Source organism: Aphanomyces astaci, assembly GCF_000520075.1.
Source record: "Aphanomyces astaci strain APO3 unplaced genomic scaffold supercont1.22, whole genome shotgun sequence".
Taxonomy (NCBI): domain Eukaryota; phylum Oomycota; class Saprolegniomycetes; order Saprolegniales; family Verrucalvaceae; genus Aphanomyces; species Aphanomyces astaci.
This window is the reverse complement of record NW_009798285.1, coordinates 300,564-324,688: the sequence shown is the minus strand read 5'-3', so window position 1 is coordinate 324,688 and position 24,125 is coordinate 300,564. Positions and strand designations below refer to the sequence as shown.

General features: G+C 47.1%; 8 protein-coding genes across 11 annotated transcripts; 4 read left to right on the top strand and 4 right to left on the bottom strand.

The window, feature by feature from the left end:
- Positions 1–894: 894 nt before the first annotated feature.
- Positions 895–1,086, bottom strand: H257_09229 (hypothetical protein; the record flags this gene model as incomplete). Its single annotated transcript, XM_009835382.1, has 1 exon — positions 895–1,086. The coding sequence occupies one exon, from the start codon at positions 1,084–1,086 to the stop codon at positions 895–897; it is 192 nt and encodes a 63-aa protein (XP_009833684.1).
- A 1,510-nt stretch (positions 1,087–2,596) lies between these two features.
- On the bottom strand, positions 2,597–4,751 carry H257_09227 (hypothetical protein). The gene is made up of 9 exons (XM_009835380.1): positions 4,510–4,751; positions 4,320–4,428; positions 4,151–4,231; positions 4,053–4,079; positions 3,919–3,967; positions 3,688–3,794; positions 3,517–3,601; positions 3,346–3,467; positions 2,597–3,291 (listed from the first exon to the last, which is right to left on the bottom strand). Exons 1-9 carry the CDS (start codon positions 4,686–4,688, stop codon positions 3,118–3,120), a joined length of 933 nt encoding a protein of 310 aa, XP_009833682.1. The 5' UTR covers positions 4,689–4,751; the 3' UTR covers positions 2,597–3,117.
- Positions 2,621–3,095, top strand: H257_09228 (hypothetical protein). The gene has a single exon (XM_009835381.1). The coding sequence runs from the start codon at positions 2,651–2,653 to the stop codon at positions 3,071–3,073; it is 423 nt and encodes a 140-aa protein (XP_009833683.1). The 5' UTR covers positions 2,621–2,650; the 3' UTR covers positions 3,074–3,095.
- Positions 4,752–5,202: 451 nt separating the features above from the next.
- Positions 5,203–12,279, top strand: H257_09226 (hypothetical protein). 3 transcript variants are annotated; one of them, XM_009835377.1, is made up of 12 exons: positions 5,203–5,292; positions 5,360–5,389; positions 5,460–5,771; positions 5,857–6,001; positions 6,079–6,141; positions 7,385–7,768; positions 8,675–9,000; positions 9,373–9,630; positions 10,488–10,697; positions 10,751–11,045; positions 11,631–12,168; positions 12,239–12,279. In XM_009835377.1, the coding sequence occupies exons 1-11, from the start codon at positions 5,253–5,255 to the stop codon at positions 12,118–12,120; spliced, it is 2,553 nt and encodes an 850-aa protein (XP_009833679.1). In that variant the 5' UTR covers positions 5,203–5,252; the 3' UTR covers positions 12,121–12,168; positions 12,239–12,279. The 3 variants fall into 3 exon arrangements, with proteins under 3 accessions (XP_009833679.1, XP_009833681.1, XP_009833680.1); XM_009835379.1 differs by having other exon boundaries at positions 5,253–5,292; positions 11,631–12,279; XM_009835378.1 differs by lacking the exons at positions 11,631–12,168; positions 12,239–12,279 and having other exon boundaries at positions 5,253–5,292; positions 10,751–11,196.
- Positions 12,280–12,581: 302 nt separating this feature from the next.
- H257_09225 (hypothetical protein) lies at positions 12,582–13,764 on the bottom strand. Its single transcript, XM_009835376.1, has 4 exons — positions 13,689–13,764; positions 13,383–13,638; positions 13,090–13,305; positions 12,582–13,030 (listed from the first exon to the last, which is right to left on the bottom strand). Exons 1-4 carry the CDS (start codon positions 13,700–13,702, stop codon positions 12,716–12,718), a joined length of 801 nt encoding a protein of 266 aa, XP_009833678.1. The 5' UTR covers positions 13,703–13,764; the 3' UTR covers positions 12,582–12,715.
- Positions 13,765–13,901: 137 nt separating this feature from the next.
- On the top strand, positions 13,902–15,220 carry H257_09224 (hypothetical protein). Its single transcript, XM_009835375.1, has 2 exons — positions 13,902–14,337; positions 14,393–15,220. Exons 1-2 carry the CDS (start codon positions 13,921–13,923, stop codon positions 15,173–15,175), a joined length of 1,200 nt encoding a protein of 399 aa, XP_009833677.1. The 5' UTR covers positions 13,902–13,920; the 3' UTR covers positions 15,176–15,220.
- Positions 15,221–15,616: 396 nt separating this feature from the next.
- H257_09223 lies at positions 15,617–19,162 on the bottom strand (the record flags this gene model as incomplete). Of its 2 annotated transcripts, XM_009835374.1 has the most annotated exons (16): positions 18,643–19,162; positions 18,493–18,594; positions 18,336–18,437; positions 18,152–18,253; positions 17,977–18,060; positions 17,801–17,902; positions 17,642–17,749; positions 17,481–17,582; positions 17,029–17,136; positions 16,888–16,983; positions 16,723–16,824; positions 16,561–16,665; positions 16,397–16,501; positions 16,191–16,292; positions 16,044–16,145; positions 15,617–15,916 (listed from the first exon to the last, which is right to left on the bottom strand). In XM_009835374.1, exons 3-16 carry the CDS (start codon positions 18,372–18,374, stop codon positions 15,617–15,619), a joined length of 1,557 nt encoding a protein of 518 aa, XP_009833676.1. In that variant the 5' UTR covers positions 18,375–18,437; positions 18,493–18,594; positions 18,643–19,162. The 2 variants fall into 2 exon arrangements, with proteins under 2 accessions (XP_009833676.1, XP_009833675.1); XM_009835373.1 differs by lacking the exons at positions 18,336–18,437; positions 18,493–18,594; positions 18,643–19,162 and having other exon boundaries at positions 17,801–18,060; positions 18,152–18,294.
- Positions 19,163–22,217: 3,055 nt separating this feature from the next.
- On the top strand, positions 22,218–24,039 carry H257_09222 (hypothetical protein; the record flags this gene model as incomplete). Its single annotated transcript, XM_009835372.1, has 3 exons — positions 22,218–22,436; positions 22,493–23,991; positions 24,015–24,039. 3 exons carry the CDS (start codon positions 22,218–22,220, stop codon positions 24,037–24,039), a joined length of 1,743 nt encoding a protein of 580 aa, XP_009833674.1.
- Between the last annotated feature and the right edge of the window lie 86 nt (positions 24,040–24,125).

Here is a 24,125-nt window from a genome sequence, read left to right as displayed (position 1 = left end):
TGCTTAAGAAGGCGAGCAAGAGGTCAAACGTGTCGGGATCAAGCATGTACGCCACCGTTCATCACGTGACGTGATGAACGTGCTTCGGTCGCGGGCGGCGTACATGGTTGTCCACAGGTTCGTTTGTTTGCGATGAGGGATGGCGAGGTCAAGTAATGACGCTCCTTGAGTGCCATCCGTGCGCTTGGTCATCGTCGGCGTCCGAGTCCCCGTCAACACACCACTTCATCAAACACAATGAAGGTACTGTATTTGTTTATAGTACGGTATAAATTTTGTAAGTTATAATTTGAGTCGCCTTGCGTACTTCTTTGCTGAGACTCTATTTGCGTCTCAGCAAAGAACTACGGGTGAATTGAATTATAATTCCGGATGAAAATCGTCGACTCAAAGAAGTTTGTGACGGTTTTGGAAGTCTCCCAGTGGCCAAATCGAGGAGTGGAGGTTTTATTATTTAACGCACAATTAATATAGTTAAACCCAAAAACAAAATACGTTAAATACCGATTTCATGCGTTTTATCACTGCAGTGGGAGGTTAAAGGTCCCAACTGCTGCCGGATATTATATACGGATAAGAGTCACATACAAAAATCAAGATACATCTCAGCGGCCACCCTATGGCCAAATATCCAAGCGCCCATGTAAAATACCGCTAGGTTATATATCTATTTCTGGTCCAAATTATCACCAAATTTGAATCTGAGACGTAGAATTTCTTCACCACATTGAGATCTGTCGATTCTACGTCTCAATTTGCTGAAATTTTGAGTAATGAATACGAAATAGAAGTGAGAAAATTTTGTGAAAAGTTGGTAGTTTATAGATGATGTGCACCATAGTATTTCCCCATTTCGAATCACTGTATTGCGCCTATTTGGGATTTATGCACAAGTCATGCCTTGGAAGCGTACGACGCGGCGGTGTATCGATGGACGAGTGCCACGAGCGACGCCAAGACAAAGCTTACGACGAGGTCGAAGTCGAGTAGACTGCGCTCGTCCGTGCTTCTCTGGCCGTTTGCAAAACAAGATGGTTCGGTGCATGATGACACCAAGAAAATCGCCACCACCGCCGCAATCTTCATTGATTGATAGAGCTGTCGGAATAATATAGCCCCTGGTTGTGTGGTCAAGTTATTTTAACCACGTCATGAGTTGGGTTGACCAAGTAGCCAAACAAAGTCAGACACGACATCACACATGCACTCATTGTCGTGCGTAGGATCGATACGTAGAGCAAGTGGACTCGGACGTAGTGTTTCCGTCCGTCAAAGGCGGCTTGCAGCCCACTCGGTAAGAACTTCGTCAAGTCAATGCATGCTCACAAGCTACTCGTAGCGCGTTGGGCGACTTTGCCTACAAATATAAAGAATTCAACACGTTTCCTGGTGGTCCCAAGCAGCACGAAATTAGCCGTAACTTCTTTAAAAAAAAGTTAAAAAATTGTATTTTAACTTACCAACTTGGCCATACTCTAAAAATATACCTAGAAAGTTTTGAACTCAACAGGAGATAACTTTATACAAATGTTTGTAGGTTGGGAAGGTGTAACTTATCAGGCTTATACTCTAACCAACTGAGCTATAGGCCAATATTTTTTTTTTTAAATAAAGGTTTTTCTATTCTTTGATATTTTAAACTATAAAAAAAAAAACGAATTTCAGATAATTAGAGGTAAGTATGATTTATTAGGAATGCCTTCACGTATAATATTTTTTAAAAATAAAACGAGATAGGTTACCTGATGCTATGGAAGGACCTACACCAGTTTCAGTATAAGTTTCGCCACTATTTACTGAAATATTTTCTGAATAATATTTAATAAATAATCATATAGTTGATTATCCTACACCTATTAATGTAAATTATTATTTTGGTTTAGGTTCTTTATCTGGTTTCGGTTTTTTTGAAAGGATGGCTGCTTCCAAGCCTACCTGTTCGTTGTCATTATTTATTTTATTAGGCATTTTGTTTTTTATTTTTATTTTTTATTTAAATAAAATAATTATGGTTTTGGTTCTTTATCTGGTTATGCTAGTGGTACAAATATTGACTGGTTAGAAATTCGACGAGCAAATTGACCATGCGATACAAATGATGGGACCTGCATAACGTTATAAGCTCGTCACGATGTATTGCATGTTTTCGCAGCCTCATCGGATGAATGGGTGACGAATTACTGTATGGCACACAGAAAGTAGGCCAAGCTGGCCGGGAATTACATGAATCACCTGAATACGGTAAGTCTAAATGCACTGCGTTATTTTCGCCCGTTGATATTTCTGACCTCTGAACATGGCATTTCATCAAGTTTCTACGTAACGTTAGTACTTTGAAGTATGTATTACTCCTAGTAATACTACTTCTATGCGATTGAGTGTTGGTACGTTGGTGGTTTATCACAAGTCTTTCAAAGTTTTATTCGTGATGATGTGTGAGGTGGTGCTTTTGGATTGGCAATAATTCATGACCCATTTGTATTCTAGAACATTGATTGGTGCATATTGCTATCATTCGGCAAATTGTATTAAATAATCTACATCTGTGTATTGCCAGCAAAACTCAAATCATTTTAACCAATCCAATTGAAGTTTGGCATGATGGAGGTTTCAATCGCACATTTACTTCCACGACGTCGCCGCGGGTAGGATGAACTTCGACGACAACCGCAAGATCGGGACGCTGCTCCTAGGCCTAGGCTTCGCTTTCCTGTTCTTGGGGGTGATGCTCTTCTTCGATGCCGCGCTGCTCGCCATCGGCGACGTCCTCTTTCTCTCCGGTCTGGCACTCACCATCGGCTTGTCGCGGACGATCAAATTCTTCACCCGGGTCGAACGTTGGCGCGGTATCGTGTGCTTCCTAGGCGGGATCGTCTTGGTCATGGTGCGCTGGCCGATGGTCGGCATGGTCGTGCAGTCATTTGGCTTCTTGAACCTCTTCGGCTCGTTTTTTCCCGTGGCCGTTGCGTTCTTGCGGCAAACGCCCATCATCGGCACCGTCCTGAACCTCCCTGTGATCGGCGACATTGTCGACAAGTTGGCTGGGGCGCAGAAACGAGGGTATCAAGTATAACATGCATTACGTTTCCTTGTCATTACTGTTTACGTCTTCGTTCACTACGACGCTTGCGACGTCGCCTCCAGCTGCGCTCGACGCCAGGTCGCGTGCTTGGCATGCAACGCCTGAACATGCGATGCGGCTTCCTCCATGAAGGTCTTGGTTTGCTGTTGGAGCTTTTGCCGACGTTCCCGCATCCGACGGGTCGACCGCTCGACGATTTGGTCCTTTTCCTATTCGAATAACAACGCCGTTAGTATATAGGCTAGTAATACTAGTGGCAGTACGTCGTTGAGATTCGCATTCAGCTGCTTCATCTTGTCCACGTGGCGCGCGCTCATGGCTTCCTTTTGTTCTTTGATCGCTTCACGCGACGCCGTATCGGGGGTCGTAAACAACGGCGTCGTCACTATGACATACCCGTTTCCGTACGTGAAAACGTCATCATTTGAACGTACGGCTGCCAGCGTCTGGACGACCAGCGTCGCCGTGGTACGTCGGACTGTCGGCACCGTTCGATTGCCGGCGGTATTGGTCCACTGTCTGCTCAAAATGATCGTTAAAGGTACATCGTCCTCGCCGTCATCGGGACTACTCTCCGACAGAACTGGCATGCAAGGGCGACTTACTTGCAGGCGCGGCAACACTTTGAACAACGTCAAGTAGTACCCATCGTTCGATTCCGCCCAGGGGTTCCCAGCAAGTCGTAGCACCACAAGCGACGACGGCAACGCAGCTGTACGTACACACAGCACCCGAATTATTAGTTGGTTTCCGTACAAAGCACGACTAGTAGTTAGTTGGCTTTGGTAGAAATCACGAGTAGTTGATCGAACGACACTTTGCCGTTCGCGACGTACAAACATCCAAGTGGGCAATGCGATTGTGCGACAAGTCGAGAAACTTGAGCTACGAATATGGTATTAGTAGGGACTCAGTACATGTCAAGTACACAAACATGCATGAGCTAACGTATCTGGTACAGCATTCATACCTTGGTCAAATGCGAAATGTTCTCCACCTACGCAAATGCACATGAAATAATATACTAGTACTATGTCACGTTAGTAGATTCAGTCGATGACGACGTACCACCGTGATATGGTTGTGCGAAAGCGCTAAAAACTCCAAGTTGCTGTGAAAGTCGAGGTTTTCCAGCCGGTGGATAGCATTCTGCTCCCCATATATATATATACATGTACAATAGTATGGTCATGGCTCTGTTCATGTGATAGCTTTGGCCATATGAGGCCATACATACATGCTGGAGGTACAGGTCTCGAACGTGGCAAAACACGTCGAGGTGCTCGATCTTGGCGATGCCCTGCCAGTCCAACCGCAACACGGGTTTAGTTAGCATCGACGCGACCCTACGACAGGAAACCCGCGATTCAGTCGGGCGGATGTGGCTCCCCACGACATGAAGCGCTGGGATGTCTTGACTGACGTACTCTGCATCGTCGTCGTCGTCGTGACCGTTATCGGTCGAAGGAGGAGCGGCGGCATGTGGCATACTCATGCACTTGCGGATGAGCTGCATGGCGATCTTCACAGGTCGTGGAGGTTGTGCCGGCGTCGTGTCGTTTGCTAGCGTGGCGATCTCCTCGTCCGTCAAAATGCCATCCATCATGGGAACCGTGCAGGTGTAGAGCTATAATTTGGTCAGGAAGTGGTTGCTTGGTGCGACTGTTCAGGATGAAACGGTCAACAACGATCGAGCCAATTCATTGGCAATTTAGGTCTGTTGCATCCCAACGCTGATTCCTTTAGTATGTGCTTAACCAAGATGAAAAGCAGCAGGAGCATCTACACTTTTGCAACCCAAGGGGCGAGCGAAGGTAGCCAGCCAGCATCGTTTTCCTGTCTGATTGGTCTAGCTTCACCGAGCTCGTCGTGCATGCATGCAGCCGGTCGGGCGGGATCTCATCTTCATCTAAGACCTTCCTCCCATCGCTTGTACACTTCTCGTGGCGACTGTGCCGTTGCGGACCCTCGCTTCAAGGCATCTCGACCCTTGCCATATTTGTCGAGAATGGAAAGTGCTACGTCAAGCGCATCCTAATTCTGATTGGCTCCTTCTCATCCGCGGTGAATTCTGATTGGTGGAGTTACCGAGCTAACGTTTCAGTTATGGCTGCAATTGATTCGAAAGTACCCACCGTCGAGTCGACCAAGATCCTTCGCGGCAACGAGAATGCGACGACGGGCAAGGGACATTGAGAGCTTGGACTATGGTACTGTGTCTCTTCATGCTAGGAATCGATGGAGGAGAGCATGTGGTCACGAGGATCCTGTATGTAGATCTGTTTGAGAGTGTCGTCAACAAGTCAGGTAAGGTGTGGGCGAAACAATGCTTCGCGATGGAACCGCATAGAGAGGGACTTGATTGACGCGCATCTAGGTTTGAGCTACAAGTACCGCGACGGTCGAGAACGACGCTTCTCCGTCTTCTTTAGATGGGTGCTCACGTGGTTTACGGGGTTCTTGACCGCGTTGGCGGGCATCGTCTTGCTGTTCTGCACGCAACACATCTCGATCCTGAAGCGACAGGTCATGGAGCATTACATCAACACCCCGTCATCTTCCTTGCACATCCATGAAGAGAACGACTCCCGTCCACTCGTGTATGGCGTTCTCCTCGGGATCAACGTCGGCCTTGTCTCGATTGCGGCGATCTTGACCATCTTTGTCGAGCCCGTGGCAGCTGGATCAGGTACCATCCTCTTCTTCCAAAGGCCTCTCCAAGTCGGCCGCCATCCTTCCTACCCCCGTCATCCTCTGATCGTTCCATGCGACAGGCATTTCCGAGATCAAGTCCATGCTCAACGGCATGAAGATCCCGCGCATGCTCCGCTTCCGCACGCTTTGCTGCAAACTGATCGGCACCATCTGCTCGGTCGCGGGTGGCCTACCCGTGGGAAAGGAAGGGCCGATGATTCACAGGTACCACCTCTAGCTTTTGCCCCAAACTTTGCTTTGTCCCAACAACGAACTTACGCACAATCCGCTTGTGTTTGCAGCGGAGGCATCATAGCCGCTGGTTTGTCCCAGGGCAAATCCAATGCACTGGGGTACGATACAAGGTACTATCATATATAACTCTACATATATATGCATTTACTGCACCCGTCCACGATCTACATTATATGTGCGTGGAACCTATGTATGAAATTGTTCTATTAGTATTTATATACTATATCTATAATATCATGGTTGTATTAGTTGCTATATTACCCGATATGTAGACACCTTTCGTTGCCTTGGGCATATCTATATAGTTTAGCTATTTGTGAATCGTAGCTGATATAATTATGTTATCTCCTGCTTGTTTACAGTTAATATTATTTTATCATACCCCATATAACCCCTTCTCTTGTATTGTACATATCTATATAATCCATTTTAGTTAATTATTTTTTCATCGTTGTTGTCTATAAATCTATCTATCTCCTTTTGTTTATAGTAAATTAATATTATATCATACGATGTATGACCCTTTCATTATATTGTGCAAGGATAATCTATAATTATTATTAGTTAATTAAATCTTCATCATTATTCTGTACTTTACAGTATATCATATTACCTGTTTGTTTGTTGTACACATAAATATAATTCTATTTCAGTTCATTCTATCTGCATCGTGGTGGTACTATATATATATCTATCTCCTAGTTTGTCTTCCAGTTTAATTTTTTTATCCTACCCGATGTGTGAATATGACGCTTTCAGTTGTACTTGCCATATTGTGCATTTCAAACCCAAATTTGGACTTGTGAGTCACCATGCGAATCCAATTGATCTAATTTAAACTTGCACAAACTATACTATACAACGATTAGTATATATCTGGTTTTGCAATCAATTCGGAGGGCCTGGGCCGAATCAAGCGTTTGTTTGATTGGCAGAAACTTCACAGGACGTGATTTGATTGGCAGAAACTTCACCGGACGTGATTTGATTGGCTTTTTAAGTTCTTGAATCCTTTCTCGTTTTGATTCTTCTGCTGGGGGCTGCTCCAGTTTCGAATCGATTAGACAATATGTAAACTACTAGTATTGTCGATTTGATAGTACAAATTTGGGGAGGCGGGGGTGCAATCGAATCGCGCCGACCAAACCGATCCGCAATCGATCTGATTGGTTGTTGAATTTCATTGAGAAGGTTTTGATTGGCTCATAATTTTGAGCTCATCTGAAGTAGCCAATCAAATCGATTTAAATTCCAACGAGAAACCACGCCACAACACAGTACAATATACTTGGCATTTGTTTTCGTCGTTCAGATTCTTTGTGAAAACATCATATGATCGTACCCCGTGTGTAGCTTTACATACTTTGCCGGGTTTCGCAACGACCACGAGAAGCGCGACTTTTTGTCGTGCGGGGCGGCGGCGGGGGTCGCGGCGGCGTTCGGCGCCCCCATCGGCGGCGTCCTCTTCGTGCTGGAGGAAGGCGCATCCTTCTGGAACCAGTCGCTGACGTGGCGCACGCTGTTTTGTGCGATGGTATCGACGTTCACTCTGGCGTTTTTCATTTCAGGCATGGCGGCCAGCTGGGGCACGCTGGGCGGCCAGGCAGGGACGTTCACTCTTGGCCCGTTTACGCTGTCGACGTACCAGGTGTGGGAGATCCCGATCTTCATCTGTATGGGCGCCGGCGGCGGTGTCCAAGGCGCGCTGTTCAATGCCGTCAACCTGCGGCTCTCGCGGTACTGCACAAAATATATTATAGGGTTGAGTATGTGGGTGTGTGTGGTGGTTATGTGATTCGTGTCGAGATGGGAGTAGAGTAAAATAAAGAAATCTTTCTGGTTGGGGTTGATTTGGTTTATGTGTGGTTGGTATGACCTGTAAGTTTTCTTCGTTTATTTGTTTATTGTATGCATGGATGGCTGACTGGCTTTCGATTGGATATAGTGCGAGTATTGTGAATATTCGCTATAAACCTCCAAAATTCGAGTGATTTGTCGAATCAATATGACATCGCGCTGGAGTTCTGATTGGTTGAATATATTTGTTTTTCCTGAAAGAGCCCTTCAAACCCACTCAAAATATTGGATATTAGCGTCGATTCGTGACGGGGTCTGGAAATCTGTACCGAATCCACAATATTTGGATATAGTTTCAAAATAGAAATATCATAGTGTGGATGCCACAGGGAAAAAAGTTGATTCTGGCAGATATATCAATTCTCGTTTCAAACGGGAGGGTGAGAAAAATACAATATCTTTGTACAATATATATTGGTGTGCCCATGATATAAACCTGCTCTGTACAATATCACTGGAGTATTATCATATATAGTAATAAATAACCAACATTGGACAGTAGAAATAACTTGTTTCTGATTGTAAACACAGTAGACTGGCACATTATATCAATGTATTGATATCCAACCCCCTTCCCACCTCCCAATAGCTGCACGTTGATGACACACGTGGTCTTGAGCTTGTTGAAATCCGTGAGTAATGACGACTGAAATTAGATTATAAGAAAGTTATAGATTTTCCCCACAAAAAAGTTGCGAAAAAACGATTTTTTTTACATTTTTTTTATTTCGTGGCAGCCCCAATGACCCTTTAATATTATATATATTTATATATATTTGTTAATAGATTTCGCGGCCGGTGGATTCAAACCAAGGGCGTTATGGTGCTGGAGGCTGTCGTGTTGGCCGTGGCCGTCACCACCGTAGCGTTCTGGCTCAGTGCCACATGGGGGTCGTGCCATCCGCTGCCGCCTCTGAAACCCGTTGCCTCCGTTGGCGGCAGCACCAAGGAGGACGAGGACGCGTACCCGTATCGGGACGAGATGGTCCGATTTTACTGTCCACGGGGGGAATACAATGACCTGGCGACGCTGCTGCTATCCCCGGGGGAGTCGGCGATCCGGCACCTTTTCCATGCCCCCCCCGAAACGTTCGACATGTACAACCTCGTCGGTTCGTACAGTCTAATGTCCTTATGTTTTTTTGCATGTGACACCGTGTATTGTTGCTTCATTGGACATGTGACACCGTGGCCACATATGGGGCATGAATGATGGTCGGGGGGATGAATGATGGTCGGAGGGGGGGTTGACATCACTTTATGATGGAGTAGTTAGTAGCTTCGTATTCTATGTTTATTTCAAATATAGATGTTACTTATATTTAAAGCTAATGTATACTCAATATATTATTTTCCATCAAGAAATAGTCTCTTTTTATGTTGATGTTTGTATTATATTTAAAGAATGAATTGCTTTTATTGCATTCTGTATTTTCAATATATATATATATATATATAACGAATGTTTGGGTTGTTTTGACTAGTGTTTTGGCTCGCGACCACGTGCCTAGCATGCTGGACGTACGGCCTCAAGGTGCCGAGCGGGCTGTTCATCCCGGCGCTCCTCGTGGGAGCCGCCTACGGCCGCCTCTGGACGCGGCTGATCAACCACGTGACGCTGCACATGCCGCACGCCAAGACGACGGACGCGCGCATCTATGGACTGATCGGGTCGGCCGCGATGCTCGGCGGCATCACGCGGATGACCATCTCGTTGACTGTGATCTTGTTGGAGTGTACAGGTACGCCCAACTCTAGCCGGAATATTGCCTACTTTTACCCAAAATGTGCTGATTCGCCAAATGTATCGATCGATTCGTTGTACTGAACTTTGTATGTATAAACACGTGTCCTGTGGCGATTGGTATCACACTAATTAAAGTCATACACGAATTTGATATTGTTGTTGATAGTTTCGTGCAATCTGATTGGCTCCATTCTTCTGCCGATGATTCTTCTGTAGTTACATTTAGTTGTACCGATTCATCATTCTGTATGTCGCTCCAGTTTAGAATATAATCCCCCAACAATAACATCATCCACGATGACTACTACATACTACTAGTAGTACTATTTACTGGTCCCATGCTTGTCATTACACTAATTCAAGTCACAAATGATATAGTTGTTGATGGATTGGCTCTGAATTCGTCTGCCGATTCTCTGGACATTGATTGGTTGTGTTGGATTTATTCGTTCATTCGCTCCAGTAGTTTAGCATCATCACACACACAACCGTACACTACTAGTACTTATTTGTACAGTAGCTTGTGACAGTACTATTGTCGTTTTTCTTTTACCCAAAATTTGGTTGACTTTTGTGGGCGGATTCTTTGCCAAATCTATCGATCGGTTCTTTGTGCTGACTTACACTCATTTAAAGATCGTCCATAGTATCACACTAATTTCAGCCACACACTGATTCGATGAATTGAAGAGTGAATCTGATTGGCCACTTGATGAGTGTTGTGGGTTTTGATTGGTGGTATATCGATTGTGTGCCGATTTTTTGGTTCTTCTAGTTTTTCGATTGAGCACCCAAACACTCCAATTTCAGACAATACTACCTTGGTGGCCGTTAAGGACATGTTTGTTTTAGGCAATGTCGAGTACGGGCTGCCGTTGATCGTAACGTTGTTCTCTGCGCGATGGGTGGGCAACTACTTTAATCATGGCATTTACGACATCCACATCCATTTGCGCCAGCTGCCGTTTCTGGACTGGGATCCCCCCGTGGAAGGCTCGCGCATGCGCGTCAAGCACGTCATGACACGGCACCCCAAGAGCGTCCGCACGGTCGAGCGCGCGGGTACGTGATGACGCAATCATGATGATCACGTCATCATGATAACGTGATCCTAGGCCTGATATGGGACTACCTGAGCCTCACCACGCACAACGGGTTCCCCGTCGTCGTGGACGACCCGACGTTCGGCCCAAAGTTCTTTGCCGGAATCATCCTGCGCAAACAACTGACGGTGCTACTGGCTCAAAAAGACTTTGCGAGTTTGAAGCCGCGGCCGTTCTCGAGACATCCGCCCCAAGAACCAAACGATGTCGCAGGGGACGCCGCCGCGACCTGTCTCAGCTACCAAGACATGGAGGCGGCGTACCCCAATTACCCCGAGCCAGACGTCGGCTACACGCTGTCGGACGCGTACGTGGCTTGACAGACAGTACACGGTTGACATGGTGGTATATGGTGATGGCTACAATGGTGACTTGCTTGCTTGGAAGTCCCAAGTTGGTGGAGATGATTGGGCGTTTTATATATTTGATGATATATATATATATATATATATATATATATATATATATATATATTTCTCCATATTTTTAATTTTTAGTATCAAGATACAAAAATATTGAATTCTTATCCTCCATAAAAAACTGAAAACGTGTATGTCCATTTTTATAAAAAATGATATGGATTTGTATAATTGATTTTTAATTTTAATCTATCGATCGAGTTGTTGTACTTTAAGGTATTGCGTTTTAAATGTAAACACATGTCCAGTGGCGATGCCGATCACACTAATTTTAGTCACACGCGAAATCGTTGTTGATTGGTTGAACTGATGCTTTGGTGCAACCTGATTGGCTCAATTCTTGGGCGCCTACTATATTTGGACTTTCAATGTGATTGATGTAACCACGTCATTTGGGGGGTCGAGAGACTGCCACGTCACGCGTCATGGGCTTCAATTGATCTGTACATAATTGTGTGGACAATGTATGCTAGAGAACGCGACCTGTGGGTGGACCTGACGCCATACATGAACCAAACCCCGTTTGTGATCCAGGAAGAAGCGCCGTTTACCCGCGCATATCGGCTCTTTCGGTCGTCCGGGTTGAGACATTTGGTGGTTGTGAACCGCCACATGAACGTCAAGGGGCTGATCACCCGACGGGAGCTCGAGGAGGACCACTGCGCGCGGTGCTGGCGGCTCAGTCGCGGCGACGGCCTCGACGACGACCCCGACACGTACAACTACTCGACCAAAGACAGCAGCACCACCACGACCCTTTCCGGATGGAGCGGCATCCCCCACCGCCTGCTTAAACGCTCCATCGACCGCCATGACCAAGTGCGGCGGATGCTCCACATGTCCAAGACCCAGCCGCTGCTTGACGGCGACGATGTCTGGCGACCGCTGGAACCAGCATCGGCACGTGGCCGTCGGCATGATGACGACGACGAAACGAAGGACGACGACGTACTAGTTGTATAGCAAGCAACACAACACCTTCGAAATTTCATGTAAAATGAAGTTGAAGAGGTATCTTTGCGCGTGCAATACTACAATCAATCTGTTTAGCCAATCAAGTTACAACGTTCATTGTTTGTAGCCAATCATACTCCTTTGCGATTAGTTGGCGATTTCATCAATCCCCCAAAGTGGTAGGCAAATTTGATTGTAAATCCCCTAAAGTAGGCAAATTTGATTGATAATACTTACTGAAAAGCATCATAATCCATCGGTCGATCGTTTGTACTGCATTTTGTATATGGCGTGGGCGACGCCATGCACACTATTTGAAGTATTTGAAAAAAGCACATCACACACTGCACGATTGAGACTTGCAAGCGTTTGATTGGCCACTTGATTCAAAGTTGTCGGTTTTGATTGGTGAATCGATTGTCGGTCTAAGCGTTTGATTGGCCACTTAATTCGAGTTGTGGGTTTTGATTGGTCAATCAAGTCACTCAAAATTCGATTAGTAACTTACAGCATCCGAGTAGTTACCGTTATGGAGACCATTAGATAGATGCACGCCAACGACGAGATAGTGTAGTTACGTGTATTGTTGCTGTTGTTCATGGACTTATATGTTGAAGAGAAAGCGGAGAAACCTCGAGCAAATGTCGTCGTGGCGACGAGGGGACTCCATCACGTCGACGTCGGTGGGGTTGACTTGCAGGTCCCGCGACAGCATGGCCGGAGCGTGCGCTGATGCCGCGTCGGTGACGTTAACCACGGGCGCATCGGCGTCCATCTCCCACGCCAGACATCGCTTGACGCCGATCATGACGCGACCGCCGAGGGTAGATCCGGACTCGAAGAGCGCACGTTCGGCTTGCAGACGGGTTTGGTATCGGAGATAGAGCCAGTTGCCGCGGCCGTGGCGGTATTGCGCCACCTAGATGGATGGGGACATGAGGGAGGGAGAGGTATGGAAAAAACGAGTAGTGGTCGTACGTCGCCGACAGTTTGAAAGTATGACAGAACCACGTCCATGTCTTGCAGTGGAAAGCCAAACACGGTGATCCAGTACAGTTGGTCGTGGCCCCATTCTTGGGCTTGCAAGCTCGGAAACAGAAACGACGATGGCGCTGCGGCGGCGGCCGTGGACGACGACGACGAGGAAGGCGGTCGTGTGTCCAGTTTGGACGACAACGAAGCAAACAGCGAGTTCTAAACACAGATAGATGATACATGTACGACATGGAACAACGTGTTGGGGGAGCATTAGGGCATCCTGGAGTCCCTACCGTGGGGATGGATGAAGTCGAGTCGTCGCTGGAAGCCGTGGACGCCGACAAAGCATCGGCACCACCCGCACGCTTGCGAAGGGACTGGTATTGACGGTCCAAACCATTCGATTCCCATGGGTTCTGGTAGTTTTGTCGGGGCAGGTTGGCATACGACGACTTGGTGGGACTATTGCTCGCGCCATCGTCTTTCTTATCGCCAACGGAAGGTCCTTCAGGGTTCAAGAAGAACATCGGCATCACATCTGCGTCAGTCCTACAAAATTGCTAGGTCATGCGTCATTAAGGCGATCTGTATGGACATACGTAGGGGCGGTCATCGCGGCGATGTGTCACTGGTGCCGGCAAATCGAGTAAAGCAGGTCGACCTTAACCTGTGAAATATGGTGCGATCAACAAAATAGAATTGAACAGGTTTGCCGTAGAGTTCAATATTTTGGTTTTTTCAAAAGAATCAAAATATTTCATAATTCCACTCAAAACGTTTTCGTCTCTTTTTGCGAAATTTTAACGTGGATACGAACTTCACTTTTCCACGATGGGCGGTATCACGACAGTCGTGGCGCTAGTGATTGCCATCGTCGTGCACTCGGCGTACAAGGCGTACACGGCACCCCTGCGCACCATCTCGCCTTACGAGCGCTTCTTCTCAGAAGACTACTACCAAGCCCGCCACTTGTTCCGAGAGGCCGCTCGATCCGCCAACGCTAACCTGCATGTGATTCCGTACCCAGTGGATGGTATGTCCGACTTGAGCATCGACGTCGCGATCTTACGAGGGTCGCCGACATCATTGGTGGTTCATCTGTCTGGCACGCATGGCGTGGAGGGGTTTGCGGGTAGTGCCATTCAATCGGCGTACCTTTCCAACAAGACGACCCTCACGGCACGTCGTCATGCCCAAGCGCCTACCCTTGTGTTTGTGCATGCTGTCAACCCGTACGGGTTTGCCAAGGTACCTTTCCCTCGTTTCTCCATCTACTCTCTCCACTGTCTAAGCCTAATCGTAGCTACGACGGTACAACGAACACAATGTGGACTTGAACCGAAACCACCTGACGCCGGCGGAATTCGACGCCGTGCGCGCGCGCGACCCCAACCACGTCGGGTACGTGGACATTGCGCCGATTCTAAACCCCGTGGTGGCCGACGATGTGTCATTCTGGACGAAGTTGGCGGCACACGTCCTGCGCTACGGGTACGCCGCCGGCAAGCGCGCGGTCGTGGCGGGTACGTACCATGACCCGCGCGGGTTGTTCTACGGTGGCTCAGAGCTCGAGCCGAGCCATGTGCTGCTTGGCGACTTCTTCACCTCGTCGCAGCATGGTCTAGCCTTGGATGACGTCGAAAACGTCGTACTGATCGACGTGCACACGGGACTGGGGTCTCGCGGCGACGACTCGCTCATGTTCAACCACCCCACCGTCGGCCGCCGCATCTTTCCTGGCCAAAACGTAGCCAACGCCGAAGAAGCGTTTTCCGGATACGACAGTGTCGCAGGCTACGGGGTCGACGGGTACGCTGCGACGTGGTTCCCAAAGGACACACATGTCCTCACCCTTACGCAAGAATTCGGCACCGTCGACGGCATCTCGGTGCTCCGCGCGCTGAGACTCGAGAACGCGCTCTTCCAGTACGATCCCACCGCTCGCCTGGCCGCCGCGGCGCACGTGCGCGATGTATTTTACCTGCACGACGACCCCCACTGGAAAGCGAAAGTCGCCTCCCGCGGTGCCAGCGCTTTGCATGCCGTCGTGGCCTACTTGACAGACTTGAAAGAACCGTTGAATTGAGAGTAGTACTATTTGGTTAATCAAATGAATTGTCGTCGGCACAAATTCGGTACAAGTTTCCGTCGAATCACGAATCGACGCTATTGGCTAATCCATTTTTGAGTGGATCTAATTGGCTCTTACAGAATGGACAACCAATCAGAAGTTGGATTAGCCATCCGTGATTATGACTTGTTTTAACTTGTTTTACGGGTCCACGTTAATATTGATTCGGTGTGAATTTCCGGACCCCGTCCCATCGAATCACGTCGTCCAAACCGATCGCGCAATGCTCCCATTGGTCATTCTGAAATTACTCTTTGCGGATTGGCTAGATTGTTTGACCCTTTTCTTCGTGCTTTCTGCGGAATGGGAAAGCCCAATCAAAATATCGCGGCGGGATATTAATATATGTGATCGGTTTTACCCAATCAAAATATCGCAGCGGATATGTGATCGGTTTTACGAATCACCAGGAAGCCTAGTTAGGGTCGAGTCAGAACCCTCCCCTTTCACTACTACCATGACCTGCATCAGGTCACAGGCATGGCTCATGCGATCCTCTGCTTCCAGGAGCGTATCCATCAATTCCAATGCAATCGCGTCATCCTCAGTCACATCGCTCCGAGGGATCTTGTAGCTGTTCTCGCCATTAACCCCCACATTTTGAACCGTCTTGTCAATGTCAGGGTGGCTGAGCAAGTGCTCTAGCAATACGTTGATGGCCGAACTTGCCCCCAATAGCAATGCCGTGTCTTGTTGCTAATCATACACACACACGAGAAATACAACATCTCTATATCTCTACAAACATCGGCATTCGGGGTTTCGGGGTTTATGTTTGCACAAACCCCGAATATAATACATGTACACGTATCGCCATACGTACATAGTTGCGATGGTTCACTTGAATGTGGGGATGCCGCACCAAACTAGATACACTGTCGACATCATCGACCATGACTGCAGCCATGAGCGGCGAGTTGCCACCCTATAAATTGATAATTACTACACCCAGCCGACAAAAATATCATACGCTGCAGGGCAAGTTGACGTCAATGTCGTTGCGCTTCAAGAGGATCATCACGACACTGGAATTTCCGCCATGACAAGCTAGCCGCAATGCCGTGCATTGGTTCTACATGAACATGCCAAACGTGAAAGCAACGGATATATATATATATATGAGTGTAAGTTATAATAATAATAAAATTGCTAACGTTCTCCGATACTTGTACCGACCACGTCTTGCAAGTTGATCGAATGCAACTGTGGATGCTGAAGGAACAACTCGATAATACCGTCGTGGCCTTCCTTGGCGGCTTCGTGAAAGGCCGTTTGGCCGTCCTGCAACACATGCATATAATATAAGTATATATATATTTGCAATGGAATTATAGCCGTACGTCATTGAGGAAGTTGATATCGATGCCAGGTTGGTCCAGCAGTAACTTGACCACATTGATGTACCCGCCCCTCGCCGCACCATGTAATGCTGTGTAGGCGTAGTTCTACGCCCAACTCCCTTGAGCCACAACTTATTCTGTACGTACAGTATTGCAGTATACTCTGGACGGTTGGTTGACTGGGTAGCACGCCCGTTGTAGAAGTAGCTCCACAATTTGCGTGCGTCCTTGGCTAGCCGCAATGTACAACGGCGACTGGTCGACCTATCAGGGCATAAATATATAAGACTTTGGGGGCTAACCAGCCAAACGAATAATTGGCGCTACATCGGCGTGGAGGTTGATGCTTGGATGCGCTAGGAAGAGCTTTGCAATGTCTTGGTGGCCATTTTTACATGCATTGAACAAGGGAGTGGAGCCGCCCTAACATCTAGTTAGAGTTTATAGCGAAAGAGTGAAGTCACGAACTGGCGACACGGCATTCATGCTGAGGGCAATGTCGGGATAGCCAAGCAGGGCGTGGACGATGTCTGTGCGCCCGTGCATCGCGGCAAGCCCCAACGCCGTGCACCCCTTCTAGGAGAGGGAGAGGTGACGTTATCGATACAGTACACACATATATACATATTGTCAAGTGGATACTATTCGAATTTGGAATGGTGGGGTGCTCAATCGAGTGAGCATATACTGCCTGTATAACCAAATCGACAGACAAATGATTGACCAATCAAAATCTAGAACAATTTCAAGCGGCCAATCAAACTCCTGTGCAACCATCGAATGCCTTCACAAACTACTTCACATGCAAAATTCAGTAAAAGTGACGAAAACTCGACCGAGAACTAGCACAAATATCCAAATTTTGGCAAAAAGCACAATATCCTACACTGTAGTAAATGGGGATACAAAACCTCACGTACTCTGCCTTGAAGGTGCACGTCCACGGTAGGTAGCGCAAGCACCAAGTTGACGGCGTCGACATTGCCTCTCCTGCACGCAATCATCAGTGCCGTGTTCTCTTCCTAAGGTTAACCTTCTTCATGAATACAGATGGAGTAGAAGTTATTATTGATGTGTTTACCTTTGACTTGAGATTGATGTTGTCCACCACAGCAGCGCAGGACAAGAGGCGGGTGACGATAGACGTATAGCGTTCGCGGATAGCCCACATGAGTGGGGTCATGCCAAACTATGTGATTCCTCACATTTCGCAGCTCGTTTCGGAGCAACTAGTTCATACCATATCGACCACGACCGCATTCAAGCTTGGACGCAAGAGGAATGCGTCCACGGACGCCACGTCGTTACTCTGGACTGCAAGGACCAACGCGGTATTTTTCATCTACGGCATATTGATATAAGATTATTTTTCATGACATGTTGTCCACATATACAAAAAATGATAAAATTATAAACCCATAAGTCTTGGCGGTTCAAAAGCAAAGTCACGGGTTGGTAGTGGCCCGTCGTGGCTGCAAAATGCAGCGCCGTGCGCCCCGCCTAGAGGGAAATGGTTCAAATATTAGAATTAAGTGTACTAACCTATGGATAACGAAAAATATAATATATATATATATCGAAACGGTCGTACGGAATCGATCGTGTTGACGAGGATGTCTGGTTGGGCTAACAATGCCTCCATCATCGGAACGTTATTGGCCCCCGCGGCAATCGATAGTGCTGTCCGCCCTTCCTAAGCACCACCCACACACATGAAAAGCGCGATGGAAATAATATATATATATATATATATATATATAGATCTTTGTTGTTACTGGATTTTGAACGTTCACGTGCAGATCGGGGCGTGCCATGAGCAACTGCACGCCTTCTAGCCACTGTTGGTCGGCTGCAATCGTCAATGCAAATTCGGGTCTCTGTTGTCATCACATGACAATGTTCAAGATGTTATTTTTGCTTGGATTTGCAAACCTTTTGAAGCGTATTCACATCCAGCGTCGGTACGGACAATAGGAGGGCCAGCACGTGGAGGTGGCGGCGTCGGCAGGTTGCAAGAAGGGGGCTCGCGGCTTTCTACAACACGACGTTGGGCCATCTTGTCTTCGTAGATGTCGGAAGTACCGTATTCGGCACATTTAGGGCATCCCCACCGGTGCGACTGTATAATCAGACTGTAAAATACCGTTTTACAGTTCCTGTATTTTGATTTTTGTCAACCCGGGTAAAACTGTAAAACATCCGAATAATGTTATTATCCGGAAATGAACCTGGCGCGATGGCGTGGGAGGACGACGATGATGACATGGATCAAGCTTGGGAGTTTCTTGGCTTTCATCAGTCTTCTGCGCGCCCTAAAGGCTATATTGCCAACCGCCAGCCAGACCTACCACGAGATAGCGAGGCTGCGCATGCTCGGATTTACCTACTACTTTGACCCAAATCCAATCTACGGCGAAGCCAAGTTTCGCCATCAATTTCGAATGGCCAGACCGCTGTTTGAACGAATCATGGACGGTGTGGTGATGCGTGATGAGTACTACCCTTGGACACATCTTGAGAGATGTTGATCCATGACCGGACAAGCTGGCAGTCTTCGTCGGTCGTTAGCTTCGAATATCATTGCCAGGATAGCAAGGGTTGTGTCGTGGCAGTTACTACCTCACAACATCTAGCTGCGCTAGGTTTTTAGCCGTTTCAATAGATAACTAGTAGTTAGATTGACAGTACACCCCGCATACAGTACCAGGTAGAAGCACTGGTAGATCGGGTCGGAAATGCTCTCGGCTACTGTACCTATTAATACCAAGTCGCGATCAGCTCAACTATCCCTTTTAATCGTACAAGATCAAAACTGACCTACCTACATTGATGCAGTATTTGAAATTATAACGTAACGACATTGAATTGGTGATACATTTTTGACTTTGTATTTTGTGAACTTGTACTTTATAGAATTGGTGATACATTTTTGACTTTGTATGCCTGGTCTGGATGCCAGCCACCCCATAAAATTATGGCATAAACCGTTTTGGAAAGCCTGCAAAAATTTCCCAATGTCTCATATCGGATGCCTCCGGTGGATTCAACTTCTCCGCCATCAGGCAACTTCTCCGCCATCAGGCGCTTGACATTCGCAATGCAGGACAGTTGGTTCATCGACACGGACGAAACGTCCCATTCTTCCTGTTTCTTCCTTGCTCCAACAAGGGAGGTCTTCAACGCTGTAGCCCAGTAACTCCATGACTGGGCGACTCATGATGAGTTCCGTTGCAGTCGACGCGTTGTTGACCCCAGCTACTACAGTGTCCAAAAATGTTTGCACGAATCAAAGATTTCGACAAATGAACTTGAAGTTGTTCGATTCTTGGAGAACAGAAGGTACTGGGGAATAGAGGAGATTCAGGGCATCACCAATCAAAATTATTCGCACCAAAAGTCCAACCAATGAAAGAGCTGTGACGGAAACAAACCCGAATACTTTATTTCATACAACATGGACGACACAGTTCATTTCAGCGTATCCGGACATCCGGTTACGATAATTCCGTACTATCCGTACACTTTGACACGAATTTGACAATGCGCGCCAAGCCCAACCTTAACGTTATTGGAAATCTTGGGTTTAGACATTGAATAAATATTATATGTATTTTTATATTGAGCTGAGTGACTTTTTTATATTGTTCCCCATTCAAACAGGAGTGGTACGAATCGTGCAATCTTCCTCGAACTTCACTTTTTCCGAAACGTGCAAACATTTTCGGACAGAGGTAGTACAAATTACTCCCCAGTACACTATACGGAGTATTCGATTTCCGTTTGAAGCACAAGACTTCAACGTGAACACTTCTATAAATAAGTCGATCCATTTTTTTATGCCTTAAAACACCCGTATCTCAAGAAAATGGTAGCATATTTTTTTGAATTTTGGTGGCAAATTCTCGAAAAATGGAATATTTCGATTTTGGCAAATTTCTTGGAAAAACGGCCATTTTATGCCATTCGTGGCATCCAGACCTGGCCTTAGGCCGAGTAAAATAGAAAAAATAGGTCAAATAATATTCTGACAGAGAATTCCCTTTTCAAATGGGAGGTGAGAAAATATTTTCGAAATGTTTTGATGTGACCTCTGGATACCATGATGGACTGAGAGCTATCGATAGAAAAATTGGACAATTTCAGTTCAAACATTTTTCTGTCAGAAAACAGTAAAAATTCGATCAGTTCAAACTTTTTTCTGTCAGAAAACAGTAAAAATTCGATCAGTTCAAACTTTTTTCTGTCAGAAAACAGTAAAAATTCGATGGATTATGTCACTATATATATGTCAGATTTGGTAGCCAAACACATGTCGTTTGGAAAAGTGTCATAATATTCTGAAAAGTTACAAAAAGAGATGTTTTCTGACATTTTTGTGGCAGTGGGCGTATCGATTTAAACGGTTTATGATTGCATGATGAATGTTTGAAATTAACGCTTTACACAGGCGAGCCGACTTTTATACTTGAGTTAACTGTAAGTATTAAAAACGTAGAGTTCATCCGCTTTTTACTGTTTACTTCAATGCTCTCTACCTTTGAAGTATATACTAGTATGGATGAATATGACAGTTACTCCGACACTACTTCGCGTTTGTATGTACCATTTTGACCAATACATGAATTTTATTTTGGTAGCTCAGCTTTTTAGCCAATCAAGCTTTACCGATATTTTAGGCCAATAGTGCATGTTTCTTGCAATATTGGGCTCACTCTGAGACAGCTCCGACATATTTTGTCGGAGAAAATTTAGAAATATGGCTCCTTACTGCATATACAACCGCTTGAAGCCCCTGGAATAGTACCGTTAAGTGACGCATTGGTACTCTATGCATGATTCTCACCCACCGCGCTTCATTTCTCGGGGTTCTTCACCGTGAACTCGAAGCGCGTGTTCCTTCTGCCGAAGTCATGGCCGTGAAATTTTGATTTTGTAACAACTCCAGCCAATGATAGCATTGTATTTTTCAGACTAGCCAATCAGAATCAAGTAAAGTGTTGATGGTTCGTTCATCGGTGGGGAAATTTCCCCACGTCTGCTAAGGAGTACAAAACGGAATAATTATTCAAACCTAATATTAATATGTACAGTATAACGTTATCTCCAATTCAAAATTATACTACGTAGTATAACTCAAGTTATGCTAATAATCAACACCCCCACCAACCTGGTGTGTCGGGGTGTGGGTGCTGGCAAGCCATAGTACTCCTACAGAGGGTAAACGTCGTGGCACACTTTAATCCAGTTACAACTTTCGTGGAGTTAATGAATGTAACGTTATTTCGAAGAATAATTAAACGCAAGTCGTATTTACGTTAAACTACGTGGGAAACACATGTCACAGGCAACTTGAAATATCGGCGCCTATCCAAGCCATGAACATCATCCCAATGATGCTTCGGTAGGGTGCCACGAAAAGGTTTGCTCTTCCTTTCAAGATATTCCTTGATCCCAACTTCCAAATTCCTTGATCCCAACTTCCAAATTCCTTGATCCCAACTTCCAAGGGCACGAATGGACTGGTAATAAAGTTGAATGAGTCTGATTGCATTAGCGAGCAATCACACGCTATGAATACGCTAAATCAATAAAACCCTGACCGTGTAACATTTGCCCGCCAGTGTTTGTACTGTAAAGTTTTTAGCATTTCTCAAACGATGAAGTCGCCGGACAATGGCCCGCTGATCGACACCGCCGCCGGCGAAACCGTGCTGGACAATGGACCGCTGATGGACACCGCCGCCGGCGCAACCGTGCCGGACAATTGCCCACTGATGGACACCGCCGCCGGCGAAACCGTGTCGTGGACAGCCGTAATTGACACTCCCATAATCACGTGCAACCGTCCTGTGACAGAGGAAACCAAACAACGAAAGGTATGTCGTCTACTGTCTCTGTGGTACTCTTCGCATAATGACATGCTCGTGCGTAGACTCCAACCAAGAAGGCCATCATTTTCGGAGTGGCCATACTGGTTGTAGTCGCTGCCGCCTCATCCGTTCTTACGTTTGCAGTGACCAAGTCAAGCTTGCGTTTGTCGTCATTGGATAGTAGCGGCGACCCAGCGTTGCTACTCGGCACAGAGGTGTTGGTGCCGCTAGCTGCGTTCAAGTACATGTGCACCAACAACCACCAATGCGTCCAGCTCAACCTGACCAAAGACGAACGAGCAAAAGCTTCGACTGTCACTGGCCCTGGAGTTTTGAGCTTGCGAGTATGCGAAATGACCTGTGGCAACGGATCGATGCTGCCACTGCCCCAGTCGTTCAAGCTCACGACGCCAGATACGGTCGCTGTGGACGTCGAGTCGTTCTCGCACTCTGTCACAGGCAGGGTCGACAACAGCGACCTGCTCCGAGCCATGCAATCCGCCTTTGCCACTGAACTGGTCAAGAAGAAGCAGTTGGCGCTTGGCGGGGTGGCCACGGCTGGCCGCAGTGTCAAGGTCGTCGCATCCATCCAATCATCGAGCGTCAAGTTGACGTTGGACACGGACGAGTCGTACGACCTCGCCATTGCATCAACCACTGTGACGATTCTAGCTAACACTATCTACGGGTACCGCCACGCGCTGGCGAGTTTGCTGCAATTGGTCGACTGGTGCGACCTGTCACAGAGTTTCCGGATGGTCAGCGCGGTCACTATCGTCGACAAACCGGCGTACAAACACCGCGGGATCATGCTGGACACGGCGCGCAACTTCATTCCGGTCCAGCTCATGCATCGGCTGATTCGCACCATGGGCATGCATAAGCTAAACGTGCTGCACCTACACCTGACTGACTCGTCGTCGTTCCCACTCGAAATCAAAGCCGACCATCGGTTCAACCAGTATGGATTGTACCAGAGCAACATGGCGTACACACAGGTGCAGGTTGCCGCGCTCGTCGCATATGCCAAGGTCCACGGCGTCAAGGTGATTCCTGAAATCGATGCGCCCGCGCACGTCGGCGCCGGGTGGCAGTGGGGCCCCGACTACAACATGGGCGAACTGGCGCTTTGCTGGGCCAACAACCCGTGGATGGCGCACTGCTTGGAAGCGCCGTGTGGCCAGCTCAACCCGTTCAACGAGTACGTGTACGACCTCCTGGATCTCGTGTGGACCGAGATTGGGGCAATGTTTGACTCGGATGTTTTTCACTTGGGGGGGGACGAAGTATTTTTCGAGTGCTGGATCGACTCGCCCGTGTTTGCCGACAAAGTACGCAATAAAACCAACCACGCCGAGTACATTGAGATTTGGGCTACGTTTCAAGAACGCGTGCAAAACAAACTGTGGGCGCGGGACCCAGCCAAGCGCATCACGCTGTGGTCCAGTGATTTGACCACGTCCAGTTACATTGCGTCGCTCCCGCCCGACAAAGTATCGATCCAGTCGTGGAACATGCTCGAGTTGAACGAACCGAAGCGGTTCACGGACGCTGGCTATTCGTATATTGCGTCCTTTCAAGAAGCTCATTACCTCGACTGCGGACTTAACGGCATTGCGCGTAAAGACAATGGGTGGTGCGCCCCATACAAGACGTGGCAAGTCATCTACGACCAACTGCTAAATCCCAACGTCA